Source organism: Salmo trutta, chromosome 3 (genome assembly GCF_901001165.1).
Source record: "Salmo trutta chromosome 3, fSalTru1.1, whole genome shotgun sequence".
NCBI classification, from domain to species: domain Eukaryota; kingdom Metazoa; phylum Chordata; class Actinopteri; order Salmoniformes; family Salmonidae; genus Salmo; species Salmo trutta.
In genome coordinates, this window is record NC_042959.1 from 51,943,730 (window position 1) to 51,959,212 (window position 15,483).

At 44.5% G+C, this 15,483-nt stretch overlaps 1 protein-coding gene across 2 annotated transcripts in view; it reads left to right on the forward strand.

Moving 5' to 3' along the window:
- Positions 1–994: 994 nt before the first annotated feature.
- Positions 995–15,483, forward strand: part of LOC115177928 (thrombospondin type-1 domain-containing protein 7A) — a 98,294-nt gene continuing 83,805 nt past the window's right edge. For both annotated transcript variants that reach the window (XM_029738925.1, XM_029738933.1), the window contains exon 1: positions 995–1,568. In XM_029738925.1, coding sequence (XP_029594785.1) covers positions 1,409–1,568 — 160 coding nt within the window. In that variant the 5' untranslated portion in view covers positions 995–1,408. The remainder of the gene's footprint in view (positions 1,569–15,483) is intronic.

A 15,483-nucleotide genomic window follows, 5' to 3' on the forward strand; every position in this document is an offset into this window, starting at 1 on the left:
TAGCAGCAGCATAGAAGGGGGTGGGGGGGATGTCGACAATGCAAATAGTCTGGGTAGCCATTTCAGGAGTCTTATGGCTTGAGGGTAGAAGCTGTTTAGGAGCCTCTCTTGTCCTCGCTAAGCTAACGCTAAAGCTAGCTAAAGCAAACCGACTCAGCAGACCCACGTGTCTGCAGGTCAGAAGCCTGGGCAGGGTCTTAGGCTGGTCTCCTGGCCAGGGAACATGCCGTATGACTACAGGATGTCTACCTGTCTGCCTCTCCCCACTGTTTAAATCTCTCTCTCTCTCTGTCTCTCTCTCTCTCTCTCCCCGTCTGACATTCAGTCTGTCTGACAAACACTACGTCATTGGAGCGTCACTGGAATATTTAGGCACCAAACGATTGTGAAGTTGCTTTGTTAAGTCTGTGTCACGCTTTTCAGTCTCAAAATAGAATGGAACGCCAACACACTAACCCAATAGATTATGTGCAAAGAGCCTGGAATTGATATTATGCACACCGTGGTATTATTCTGTTCTGTTCTGTTTTGAAGCACTGCAGTGCTAACTATAAGCCTCTACAACAGAGACAAAACCCAGTCACTCAACAATCTATATCTGCTTGATTTCGCTGATCGCTTTTACAACTCCCCCCTCGCTCTCTCACACAGTCTACACACACACACACACACACACACACACACACACACACACACACACACACACACACACACACACACACACACACACACTTCCCCCCCTCTATATCTCTTCCCTCTCCGCGCTGCACTGTCTCTGATCCTGGAAGCTTTGCTTGCAATAGCTCCTCTGCTCAATGTGAACATTGGTCTCCAGCTGTCCTCTCAGCGCTGCTCGCGAGGAGTGGAACAGAAGACGCGTCCGTCCCTGTGCCCTCGGCGAGAGAGAGACTGTGTGTGTAAAAAAAGAGACGGAGCTGGAGCTTGGAGAGACAGGGAGCGAGAGAGTGAGTGAGCGAAAGAGAGCGAGCGAGAGAGAGGAAAGGAGGGAGGAGGAGAGGAGGTACCACTGCAGACGCGCAGCCACTGTCACAGCTCCACAGCCAGAGGACAGAGGCAGGAACGGCAGTGAACAGCAGCAGCACCAGAGAGCATGGAGGAGCAAGACTCTATCGTTCACCTGGACCTCTACCCTTCTCACTGACAACCTTCCTCTGGGAATACCCCGTGAAGAGTGGAGTAGAGAAGAGAAGAGGAGGGAGATAGAGGACAAGGGGAGGACTCTCTCGATCTGCCCTTCAGGAGAGGAAGCACCAGTCCCTTACTCTAGTGGGACAAATCACACACTATTCCTTTTTTTTGCCTGTCGGACCTGTGTACGTCTTGGGCTATCTTTAACCTGCGGTCACCTTCTCGACTGTGTGGACTTACGTTGACCCTGGAGAGGACCATGGGGCTAGGGTGGAGGTGGAGGGGTGCAGGAGGGACCCCCAGCATAAGGACAGGGGGAAGCACATTCCTCTGGGTGACAGTACTACTGCTCTGTGGTACCTGGAGGGCTAACACACAGATGGCAGAGAACACCAAGTCTGTGTACTTCTGGGAAACAGGTACTGGACTCCTATTGTACTATGAGAGACTTAGGGACAGATTGGTTGTTGTTTTGTACTGTTTGACTTTAATGGCGATCAGAATAAAGAATCTGCGATATTGAAGTCGAAGCCGAATATTGTGTTTCAAGGAGTATGTTTTCAATAGTCAATGGTGACTATGTATTCAGTATTGAAAAAGCTTGTGGACAAGACATTCTCTGCTCTCGTTTCCTCTTTGTGAACCTTTTGAAAAATTAGAGCAGGTCTCAAGGTCCTTAAAACCCTCGTCATCTCATTACCTCATTTTCCCGGTCCATTCCACTAGTCTCACAAGCTGATCGTTTGCACGTTGTAACTGAAGTCTAGAAGTCTTGAATAACAAGCTATCATGGGAGAACGAGGCAGAGAACGATAAAATAAATCCACAAGAAGTCTATTAGTAAGTGCATTGAATTTGGCACCAAAAGCTGGCTTGATCCATTTTGACTGGATTACTTACATTTCTGTCTCTTAGCTGAATTGGTGGTTGGGGTGTGTGTGTGGTTGCACGATAGCTTGTATATGTGTATATGTGTTGGAGCACAATAGTAGACACAAAAAATGGGGAGTTGATCGCAAACATGAGATGAAATGGGATGGGTGGTTGCAGAGTGTTTTCTGATAACCTCTGGTATGAACAAGTGCAATGCATTAGTAATGTACGGCTCCTCTAACATAATTAGAAGATCTGAGCCAGGAATAATCATGCCCAGGGAGACTTGACGCACTTACGTGTGTCTTTAAATATATATGGGCAAATCTCCTTGGCCTTCGTGGTGTTAGTTAACTCTTCGCTTTCTCACCTCACCCACCACCTCCCTCCCCCTCATGGGACTAGATGAGGGGTAAATAACCCTCCCCTTCCCAACCCACTGGACAGCTCAGCCCAGCGCCAGTCCTGAATCGATGGGATGTCGTTGTCTCTCGCGCTCCTGCATCTCTAAAGAGGATGTAGCTGAGTAAGGAGATTAAAGGAGTAGGGATTTACTCAAGAAAGACGTTTCAGGGAGCAGCCCTGCCCTAAGAAATGGAGCGTCGGGCTAGATCCTTCCCAGTGTAGATCATTACGATTACACCACTCTCCCACGCTACTGCACCCCTCTCTCCCACGCTACACACACACACCTGCACAAACACAAGAACGCAAACACACACACACACACATTCCTCATACTGCCTATAGCCACATGGGTTTAGGTCTGTGCTGTGATATGTAACCCTCTGTTAGGAGGTTTTCTGTTCTTTCTAACTAAATGAAGACTATTGATTTTAGGATATAAGTTTTTATTTGTTTTACAATTGTAGAATAAAAACAAAAAAAAATATTTTTCTTCTTTGGTTTGGCGATGCCACGGAGCTTGGAGATAACCTACAGTAGAGCAATTTATTTCTGGGATTTCAAGCGCTTTTTATCAAAATGTGACCCTTGTGGCTCAGTTGTTGGCACACAGTGCTTGCAAGGCCAGGGTTTGGGTTCAATTCCCACTAGGTGACCAGTATTAAAAATGTATGCATTCACTACTGTTAGTTGTTCTGAATAAGAGTGTCTGCTAAATGACTCAAATGTGATATCTTTGCATACCACTTTTTTTGCATTTCAGCTCTTTTCATAAAATATGATTATGTTTGTGCACATTTCAGTGAGTGCAGTCAGTGGAGGGAATATTCTGGTGACAAATGCTGCTGTGATGTTTGCATAATGATGAGTTACTGAAAGACAGCCCTGTCTTCAAACTATAGGGAATTGGCTCACGTTGCTTTTATTGGCTTCTATGAAAATATGATCTATGTTTAGAGGTGCAGAGAATCCAGGGATATTTCCCTCTGGAAGGTTCTATTTAAATGACAAAGTGAAAACAGGCACTGGCTGCCAACAGTCTTGATAATGATGTTATTGAAGAAGATAAGGTTGATGATGACAATGATGATGAGGTGATGGAGGAGGAGCAACCTGTTGAGAATAAGGTTAATGAAGGCAATTATGATGATGATGATTATATTGATGTGGACAATAATGAGGAGATTGTGAAGGAGTAGGAGGATAATATGGTAAAGTATAGTAGTGTTACAAGCCTTGAAGAGATCCTTGGAGGGTTTATGGCTCTCTATGACACAGTTATTTCTATCCTCGCTATCACTCACTTACACACACACACACACACACACACACACACACACACACACACACACACACACACACACACACACACACACACACACACACACACACACAGTCACAAACACACACACATACACACACACACACAGTCACAGAAACACACACAGTGGGTGGAATTCCTTTCGCAGTTTGGTGCTGTGTGCGCTTCATTAGTTTCCGTTAGTGAAGTGGCAGTACTGCTGTAGTCTGTAGGGTGGAACTGTCAGGATTGCACCAGCATGTATGCCCATCAGAGGCCAAGGCAATTATCAGTGTGTGTACAGTGTGACTGTGGGTCACGTTCAAGGCCAGAGATCAACCTGGAGTACACACCTCCACAGCAAATGAGGCTTTTGTACTACGCTACCCCACTCCTTGAACTCTCACTCTGACACCATGGGATTTAAATGAGGATACTCCAACTGTCCTGGCTTGTACTGGTATGACACCATCAAACCAACAGTGTTTGGTGTGACTCTTCCAATGTGAAGAGATATCTTCATTTGTGACATCATATCAACTATTCACCAATATAATTTGAATACCACCAATCAATTTGTAATGATGTAGAAATGCAGTTGGCAAATGTCCTGCTGTGTTGTAGGGAAGCATGAATACATTACAAAGGGCTTTACAAAGGGCTCCTGAGTGGCTCAGCGGTCTAAGGCACTGCACCTCTGTGCTAGAGGCATCACTACAGACCCTGGTTCGATCCTGGGCTGTATCACAACTGGCTGTGATTGGGAGTCCCATAAGGCGGTGCAGAATTAGCCCAGCTGGGTTAGGGGTTAGGGGAAGGTTTGGCTGGGGTAGGCCATCATTGTAAAATAAGAATTTGTTCTTAACTGACTTGCCTAGTTAAATAAATGTTCAAAAAACCATTGACATTGACAGTAGAGATGTTCATCCGTGTGGTTCAGAACTATTCTCTGTGTTACAGCACAACCCAGCAGGAGAGCCTGACGCATCTCCAACGTTCCCCTTTGCGCTTCTCCAGGTCCTAATCTGTCACTGGGAAACAGATTATTCAGATTACGTAGGCATCGTCCCTGACTTCTGATCATCCCAATCCCCTTTTACCAGACTGGCTCTCTCTCTCTGGCCTACTCATGGTTTACACCACGTTTTCCTCCCCTAGACCTATTAGCCACCTGAAACGTGCATGGTTATCGCTAATTCTGATGATTGATTTTAACTTCTTTCAGCCAACACCTGTCAGGGCTCCAGTACAGACTAAACCCCCCCCCCGCAACGTCAAACAATAGAGTACATTTGAGTCATCACCTTATAAAGTAATTATAAAGTGATTCACAATGCTTTATTAACAAGTATAATAGACTACTGAGATGGTATTTAATAAAAACGTTGTTAACAGCTAACATGTCCAAGCAGGAGTTCAATGTATTTGGATATGCAGTGATTGCCACGAATTTTGGGTTGACAATTAGGCTATTTTTGTTATATTTGACTGTCAAAATTGGGTTTGTTCAATAGAGATTCATTTGCCTTCGTCTGTATGTGCACTAATATTATATATAGGCCAAATGAAATCGGTGCTAATTCACCACCTGAAGAAGTGGAAGCTCAAAACACATTAGCTACACTGAGTGTACAAAACAATAGGAACGCCTGCACTTTCCATGACATAGACTGACCAGGTCACTCTATCTTGACTGTAAAACAGTGTGCTTTGAGCTCAGTAATGATCATTGAGAAATAAAAAGCTGAGACCCTCTCTTTAATATGGAAAACAAATTGCTTGCGAAGTTGTTGTCTTTTTTCCCCGCAATTGCATTTTGAAATGTCATACAATCACGAGGGGCACGCGAGAGGGGAGAGAGAGTGTGAGAGGCTCGCTCATTACAGCAGCCGGTGCCAGCGAAACAGGCAGGCACAGCTGCAGGGCAGGCACGTTTATTACAGGAATCGTGAGGATAATGCACTTTACTGTTGAACAAATTCCTGGTTTTAGCCACCTAACAAATAGGATGTTTTGATCGCGGTGACCAGCTAGATGCTAGAATCTGCATCTCACACCAGTGCGTCCGATTTTTAACTCACACAGCCAAGTCAAAGGTTGCAAAATGGAGCCCTGCCTATAGGCCTACAGACGACACACCGTTGGCCCGCCTCGCAACCGCTTGTGTCAATATGTGGGTTTCTAGGAAGGAAATGTAGATGTGCATGTATATCTGTGAATGTTTGTTGACCTTGCAACTCAGAAGACAAATGAACCTAGTAGCCCACTACTCCATTTGTAGTGTTGTGGACATACTGAAGCTACTGTATGTGTAACCATGATGCTGGACTGATGTCATCCCTCAATGAGATGGGCCAGTGTGAAGAGCACTGACAGGCCATTGTTACTGAATACATTTCCACCTAACGATGGCTCCAGCAGTGAGGGATGTCACCCGACCTAGCTGTTAGCGGCTCTCCCAGTCCCAACCACCTGCTATGACAACATACACTATATATACAAAAGTATGTGGACACCCTTTCAAATCAGTGGATTTGGCTATTTCAGCCAGACCTGTTGCTGACAGATATATAAAATTGAGCACACAGCCATGCAATCTCCATAGACAAACACTGGCAGTAGAATGGCCTTACTGAAGAGCTCAGTGACTTTCAACGTGGCACCGTCATAGGGTGCCACCTTTCCAACAAGACAGTTTGTCAAATTTCTTCCCCGGTCAACTGTAAGTGCTGTTATTGTGAAGTGAAAATGTCTAGGAGCAACAACGGCTCAGCGATGTGGTAGGCCACACAAGCTCACAGAACTGAACCGCCGAGTGCTGAAGCGCATAGCGCGTAGAAATTGTCTGTCCTCGGTTGCAACAGTCACTACCAAGATTCAAACTGTCCCTGGAAGCAACATCAGCACAAGAACTGTTCGTCGGGAGCTTCATGAAATCGGTTTCCATTGACGAACAGCCGCACACATACCTAAGATCATCATGCACAATGCCAAGCGTCGGCTGGAGTGGTGTAAAGCTCGCCGCCATTGGACTCCAGAGCAGCGGTAACGCGTTCTCAGGAGTAATGAATCACGCTTCACCTTCTGGTAGTCCAACGGACCAATCTGGGTTTAGCGGGTGCAAGGAGAACTTTACCTGCTTGAATGCATAGTGCCAACTGTAAAGTTTGGTGGAGGATGAATAATGGTCTGGGGCTGTTCTTCATGGTTCGGCCCCTTAGTTCCAGTGAAGGGAAATCTTAACGCTAAAGCATACAATGACACTCTAGACGATTCTGTGCTTCCAACTTTGTGGCAACAGTTTGGGGACGGCTCGTTTGACGAAGGCCCCCGTGCACAAAGCGAGGTCCATACAGAAATGTTTTGTCGAGATTGGTGTGGAAGAACTTGACTGGCCTGTACAAAGCTCTGACCACAACCCCATCGAACACCTTTGGGACGAATTGGGACACTGACTGTGAGCCAGGCCTAATCACCCAATATCAGTGCCCGACCTCACTAATGCTCTTGTGGCTGACTGGAAGCAAGTCCCCGCAGCAATGTTCCAACATGTAGTGGGAAGCCTCCCCAGAAAAGTGGAGGCTGTTATAGCGGCAATGGGGGGACCAACTGCATATTAATGCCCATGATTTTGGAATGAGGTGTTTGACGAGCAGGTGTCCACATACTTTTGGTCATGTAGTGTAGTACGTATTAGAGTGAACAGCCTGCCTGGAAAGCATATGCGGGAAAAGGTCAGAAGCTCAATACCATAACCTAAGGTCATTATCATGGTCAAACAAGCGCAGCATGTCCCACTCTCCCATACTTCCACTAGACCAGGGTAATTCAAACCCGGGCCAAGATCCATAGAGCGACTGGTGTTCTTCCTTCCTCTCTATTCAGGATCTGACTCAGACCTCGGACTCCAGGAGAGTGGACTATCTGGCCAATCAATTAAGAAATCAATCAGTCAATCAATGAACTGCCAGGAAAAAAAACAGCAGTACTGAAAAAACATTAAGGCCTGGTTTTTAATAGCCTTGTACTATCATCTGAATGTACAGTGTTGGAGATCGACAAGTGCCTTCCGGCAGGAAACAAGCCCACATCTAGCTGCCTCAGTAAAGATACTGTCTGGAGATATGGCCATGGGGGATATCTCTGGCAACATCCCAATTGAATGTATCCCTACGGAGCCCAGCTTCATTTTAGTGACTGCATTTTAATATGACCCATGTTGACCCTCATTACAATAGTACCTGGGGGCATACCAGCTTCTGTGATAGAATTGGCTGGCCACTCTTTAAGACCCAGAGCAACAGGCTGCATATTTAGTCTATGAATAAATGAAGGTGATTTCCTTGGGAGTTGGAGATCGTGGCACGCAAGTGTTGTTCTTGTATATTCCATTTTTCAGTTTGGATCTAATGGGCGATAACTGAAGCAATAGTGTGTGACCGGTCTCATATCCAGATTGGAAACTGAGCACTCAGCAGCACTGCAGCCCACGGTGTATTTATATTTCTGGAGTGCGGCAACAACAGCAATACAACTTACACACAGCGTCAGCAGATTTCTGCCTTTGAAAGGGAGGCTGAAACATTTCAAAGTTTCGTATCAAGATGAGTGGTTTGGGGTTGATTTCAAGATCCAAGCTGTTTTGCCCCAGTTGTAACATTTGTAACAGCACCTTTGAACCCTACAGTTATTTCATCACATAGAAACTTGTTTGATGATAGAGATTCATAGAGAACCGGTAGTATACTTGGCACTGTGATCAAAATCTCTTCTTTTGACCCACATTGGGGGGTTATTTTACACCTATATGTTGCATGAGCAAATTAAGCTGTATCCTAAAGCTGTCCAGTCCCACGTAGATGCAGCAGTGTGCAGGCCAGGGAGCACAAGAGTTTGTTTAACGGTAGACTCAGCGAAATGACGTTGCCACGAGCAGCTCGACATAGATTGTGATGAGCAAGGTGCAAGACTTCGCTCTCCCACGGTCACACACAGTATCTGCGCATGTGCACGCGTTCGCTTCGCGGGTTCGCTTCGCGGGTTCGCTTCGCGGGTTCGCGTCACAGCGTAGTGGCCACGGACCCAAAACAACGGAGAGGTTGAGCCTCGCGCTTCAACGCTCTCAGTTGTTGCGGAAATAGACCCACTATGTTATGTACTTTCTGCATCTACGTCATATCGCTGAGTCTACCTTTAATCTAGAGTTACCACTAAGACCTGATCATTACTGATATAACGGATTACAGATTACACTTTATACCCAAAACTGTATTTATAGTGATTTAAGAGGATTTGCACATTTACACAATATTCTGCAATATTCCAACGGCTCACAACATATGATATTTAAACGGTTGCTAGGTCATAAATGTATTTCATGTGTATTTACTGGTATTTATTACTTTGTATATAGTAGTGTTTGTATGGTGAGAGTAAGCAGATTAATGGTAATATTAGATGATAAATTGTGGGATATTATAGAATTCTGATGAAAGTCTATCCCTTGACTGCTGTTTAAGCTCTATCAATTTAAAGGGATGAGTGTATGATTGAATAGACCGACCTATACTTTCCTATTAATCTTCTCAAGTGCCCCCTCAAAGAGGAGGAGGGGAGACAGGCGACGAGGGGGACACATCGTGCGGGGACATAGGGTCGTGTCCTCCCAGTACCTTGACTGACAACTACTTCCGCCATACTGGGTCAAAGCAGAAACATGGTGAACTCTTCTCATTCAGTCAGTGGATACGTCGGGGACACATGCTATTTAGACTCTGGGAGTGGCATTCGAAACAGACTGTCATCTCCTGTGGGAAGCAATAAGGCAGCTTCAGTGGGTTGAGAGGAGAATGGGCTCTCTGAGAGGGAGCAGTGGCGTTTCCTTTGGTGAGACGAGTTTCTTGTCCACACAGCTCTGCTCTGCTGATGGTAATAAAGGCATACTGTGGAGAAGTGGAGAAATATCCGTCCATCCGCTCATCCGTCCGTCCGTCCATTCATCACTCCATCCACCCATCCCTCAGCTCTGCTCAGTTGTATTACTTCAGGATGAGCACGACTTGTGTGTTCATTGCATTGGAATGTTGTGGGAAATGTAGTTTTAGTTCCGTGATGGGTTCATTTACGGCATTGACTGCATCGTACCGCGTCACAGGCCCAACGATGTACCGTATTTGATTACGTTTTTATACATTTGTGTTGGTTTCGGTTTTACTTATCTTATTTGTATCATATTACCAATGACGTGGTGGAAATGTAATTGAAAATCTATTCTTTGCTAGGCTGCAATGGATATACAAAGTAATGAAGGCCTACTATATTGCACAAGATAATATTTGCTTTCATTATTTCAATGATCCCAGGGTGAATTAATATACTCCGTGTAATCATGTGTAAATACAGATTGATTTAATCTATGGTAGTGGAATCATACACTACAAGCCTCCTGGGTCAGACATTGCATGAGAATGAAGGACCATCTCAGCTGCCGCCTGCCGGAATGGAATATGATGATAATATGGTTACCAGTGAGAACCACAGGCATGTATTACACATGTGTTATACAATAATTCCACAGTATCTAGTACTGAAGTGTTGCTTTGCATATTGGTTATAAGTGTTGAGGTAGGATGCTGAACTGTCCGTCAAGTGGTTAGCTGACAACAATTGTCAGTTCTCAAGTGCTACTGTAGCTCTAACCGAACCGTAGCAAGCAGATCCCGTATGCTTAAAAAACACTCTGCAACATACAGTTGAACCCGGCTGGGCCTCTGTTTAGCCACTCTTTAACCTTGTCTTGGTGATACTGGGACATGAATCCCTGGCCAGCTAGCTCTTTTAAGATGGTGTTTGTACAGGAAGAACTGTTGGTGTCTGAGATGTGAGGCTTGTAGGGTCCTTCCCCACGGTACTACCATCTTTAATGTCAATTTCACACATGCACGGGCTAATCACTTGTGACAATCCCTTGGATTAGAGCGAGGACAGCAGATGGCCCCAGGCAGAGCAGAGCAGAGCCATGGCGGGGCAGGGCAGGGCAGGGCACACAGGGCCTGGTCAACACACAGGGCTGCTCAGGCTCCCTTGCTAGCTAGATCCCTCCTCTGGCTTCTCCACTCGTTCACTCTAATTCTCTGGTATCCATTCATTTATAAATCTACAGTATCTATTCTGCATGGCTGATTCATTGCTCTTTCTTGAGGTTTTTCTCCTCCGTAATCCCTCCCTCCATCCATCTATCCATCCATCCGTCCATCCATCCATTCAACTGTCAATGTGTTGGGGAGCTGGCAGCCTTGCCTCTGCACCTCCTCCTCCTCCTCCTCCTCTCCTTTTCCTCTATTAATCCATCCATCCATTCTCTCTGTTTCCACACTCCCTCTTTCCTGGCTCACGTGGGTGTTGGGCATGTGTCCAGGACTCACGCATGGCACTTCACACCAGGTCTCTGGCATTCGCTCACACACATGCTCTACCATACATGCATGTACACGCGCATGCACACACGTGCACTAGCAACTCCACATCCACACCTACAGAGAGATGCGTTCACTGGCTTTTGCGCCTCTAACCCCTTGCTAATAGCTCATGCATGGGTTTTAGGAATGCAGGAAGAGTATTCCTGTAGATCACACTTCCACTTATAGCTCACTACAAACACGTGATAGATTCAGGGTGAGGGATCTGCTATCTTCTGTTCTCTCCCTTTACTTTCTCCCTCTGTTTTTCACGAATATTTCCAGAACATTGTTACAGTAACTTGGTGTAACTAGATTTTTATGGATTTCTTCAAAAGTTGTATGACTGATAAGAGAGTGTTATGAAAAGAGGCTTAGGGCTCAACCAACATTTAAAACAATTATTCCAGTGTCGAAGGGGAACTATCTGTGGGATTAATATGAACTGAAATTATATATCAGATAATCATTTTCAATTATCTTGGTGTATTTCTTTGCTCTTATTTTTCATATTAGAGAAAGTATAACATTGTGATTACACAGTCTAAGCAGCAACGTAATTGTATGCTTCTCTCAGTCCTATCAAAACATTCACTGTGCTATCAGACCATCTGCAAATTAAACTTTGTCATCTTTTGGCGGTTTGGACAATCGGAACCTGTTAGACTCAGAAATTACAAACAGTTGAAGTCAGAAGTTTACATACACTTAGGTTGGAGTCTTTAAAACTTAAAAAAAAATGTTTTTCAACCACTCCACAAATGTATTGTTAACAAACTATAGTTTTTGGCAAGTTGGTTAGGACATCTACTTTGTGCATGACACAAGTCATTTTTCCAACAATTGTTTACAGACAGATTATTTCACTTATAATTCACTGTATCACAATTCCAGTGGTTCAGACGTTCACATACACTAAGTTGACTGAGCCTTTAATAAACAGCTTGGAAAATTCCAGAAAATGATGTCATGGCTTTAGAAGCTTCTGATAGACTAATTGACATCATCTGAGTCAATTGGAGGTGTACCTGTGGATGTATTTCAAGGCCTACCTTCAAACTCAGCTCCACTTTGCTTGACATCATGGGAAAATCAAAAGAAATCAGCCAAGACCTCAGAAAAAATGGAGACCTCCACAAGTCTGGTTCATCCTTGGGAGCAATTTCCAAACGCCTGAAGGTACCACGTTTGTCTGTACAAACAATAGTACGCAAGTAAAACACCATGGGACCACGCAGTTGTCATACCGCTCAGGAAGGAGACGCATTCTGTCTCCTAGAGATGAACGTACTTTGATGCAAAAAAGTGCAAATCAATCCCAGAACAACAGCAAAGGTCCTTGTGAAGAGGCTGGAGGAAACCGGTACAAACGTATCTATTTCCGCAGTAAAACGAGTCCTATATCGACATAACCTGATAGGCCGCTCAGCAAGAAAGAAGCCACTGCTCCAAAACTGCCATAAAAAGTGTGCAGTTTGCAACTGCACATGGGGATAAAGATTGTAATTTTTGGAGAAATATCCTCTGGTCTGATGAAACAAAAATAGAACTGTTTGGCCATAATGTCCATCGTTATGTTTGGAGGAAAAAGGGGGAGGCTTACAAGCCGAAGAACACCATCCCAACCGTGAAGCATGTTGTGGGGGTGCTTTGCTGCAGGAGGGACTGGTGCACTTCCCAAAATAGATGGCATCATGAGGGAGGAAGATTATGCAGATACATTGAAGCAACATCTCAAGACATCAGTCAGGAAGTTAAAGCTTGGTCACAAATGGGTCTTCCAAATGGACAATGACTCCAAGCATACTTCTAAAGTTGTGGCAAAATGGCTTAAGGACAACAAAGTCAAGGTATTGGAGTGGCCATCACAAAGCCCTGACCTCAATCCAATAGAAAATTTGTGGGCGAAACTGAAAAAGCGTGTGCGAGCAAGGAGGCCTACAAACCTGACTCAGTTACAACAATTGTGTCAGGAGGAATGGGCCAAAATTCACCCAACGTATTGTCAGAAGCTTGTGGAAGGCTACCTGAAGTGTTTGACCCAAGTTAAACAATTTAAAGGCAATGCTACCAAATACTATTTGAGTGTATGTAAACTTCTGACCCACTGGAAATGTGATGAAAGAAATAAAAGCTGAAATAAATCATTCTCTCTACTATTATTCTGACATTTCACATTCTTAAAATAAAGTGGTGGTCCTAACTGACCTAAGACAGGGAATTTTTACTAGGATTAAATGTCAGGAATTGTGAAAGACTGAGTTTAATGTATTTTGCTATGGTGTGCAGTCGTGGCCAAAAGTTTTGAGAATGACACAAATATTGATTTCCACAAAGTTTGCTGCTTCAGTGTCTTTAGATAATTTTGTCAGATGTTACTATGGAATACTGAAGTATAATTACAAGCATTTCATAAGTGTCAAAGGCTTTTATTGACAATTACATGAAGTTGATGCAAAGAGCCAATATTTGCAGTGTTGACCCTTCTTTTTCAAGACCTCTGCAATCCGCCCTGGCATGCTGTCAGTTAACTTCTGGGCCACATCCTGACTGATGACAGCCCATTCTTGCATAATCAATGCTTGGAGTTTGCCAGAATTTGTGGGTTTTTGTTTGTCCACCCGCCTCTTGAGGATTGACCACAAGTTCTCAATGGGATTAATGTCTGGGGAGTTTCCTGGCCATGGACCCAAAATGTTGATGTTTTATTCCCCGAGCAACTTAGTTATCACTTTTTCCTTATGGCAAGGTGCTCCATCATGCTGGAAAAGGCATTGTTCGTCACCAAACTGTTCCTGGATGGTTGGGAGAAGTTGCTCTCGGAGAATGTGTTGGTACCATTCTTTATTCATGGCTGTGTTCTTAGACAAAAGTGTGAGTGAGCCCACTCCCTTGGCTGAGAAGCAACTCCACACATGAATGGTCTCAGGATGCTTTACTGTTGGCATGACACAGGACTTATGGTAGCGCTCACCTTGTCTTCTCCGGACAAGCTTTTTTCCGGATGCCCCAAAGTCGGAAAGGGGATTCATCAGAGAAAATGACTTTACCCCAGTCCTCAGTAGTCCAATCCCTGTACCTTTTGCAGAATATCAGTTTGTCCCTGATGTTTTTCCTGGAGAGAAGTGGCTTCTTTTCTGCCCTTCTTGACACCAGGCCATCCTCCAAAAGTCTTCGCCTCACTGTGTGTGCAGATGCACTCACACCTGCCTGCTGCCATTCCTGAGCAAGCGCTGTACTGGTGTTGCCCCGATCCCACAGCTGAATCAACTTTAGAAGACGGTCCTGGCGCTTTCTGGACTTTCTTGGGCGCTCTGAAGCCTTCTTCACAACAGTTGAACCGCTCTCCTTGAAGTTCCTGATGATCCGATAAATGGTTGATTTAGGTGCAATCTTACTGGCAGCAATATCCTTGCCTGTGAAGCCCTTTTTGTGCAAAACAATGATGACGGCACGTGTTTCCTTGCAGGTAACCATGGTTGACAGAGGAAGAACAATGATTCCAAGCACCACCCTCCTTTTGAAGCTTCCAGTCTGTTATTTGAACTCAATCAGCATGACAGAGTGATCTCCAGCCTTGTCCTCATCATCACTCACACCTGTGTTAACGAGAGAATCACTGACATGATGTCAGCTGGTCCTTTTGTGGCAGGGCTGAAATGCAGTGGAAATGTTTTGGGGGGATTCAGTTCATTTGCATGGCAAAGAGGGACTTTGCAATTAATTGCAATTCATCTGATCACTCTTCATAACATTCTGGAGTATATGCAAATTACCATCATACAAACTGAGGCGGCAGACTTTGTGAAAACTAATATTTGTGTCATTCTCAAAACCTTTCGCCACGACTGTATGTAAACCTCCGACTTAAACTGTATTTTATACAAATTACGCACACAAACCAGTGAAACCACAACAATTTGCTATTGACACAATGGAAAACCTTTATCAGAAGGTATCATTTGTGTTGTCGCTACACAGGCCTCTATGAGAAGTCATGAAGCAAACCTGCAGCCAGGCATCACAGGGCACTGTAATTCATCATGGCACATTTGACCTCTCTAGAATCTTTTAGGAAATCCTCATGAATGTGCCACAGGGTTTTCTCGCTATACTCTCTTCGGTCATATAAGCAGTTTGTCTCACTTGTCTATGGTAAATGATAACTTGTTATTTTGGATATCTGATTTGATTGTTTTGTCCGTTCTACAATGATACAAGTGGCTATTATTGTCAATAATAACTTGGACAATGACTAATTTCTAAATAACAGCGACTACAACTAATACCTAGGATGAA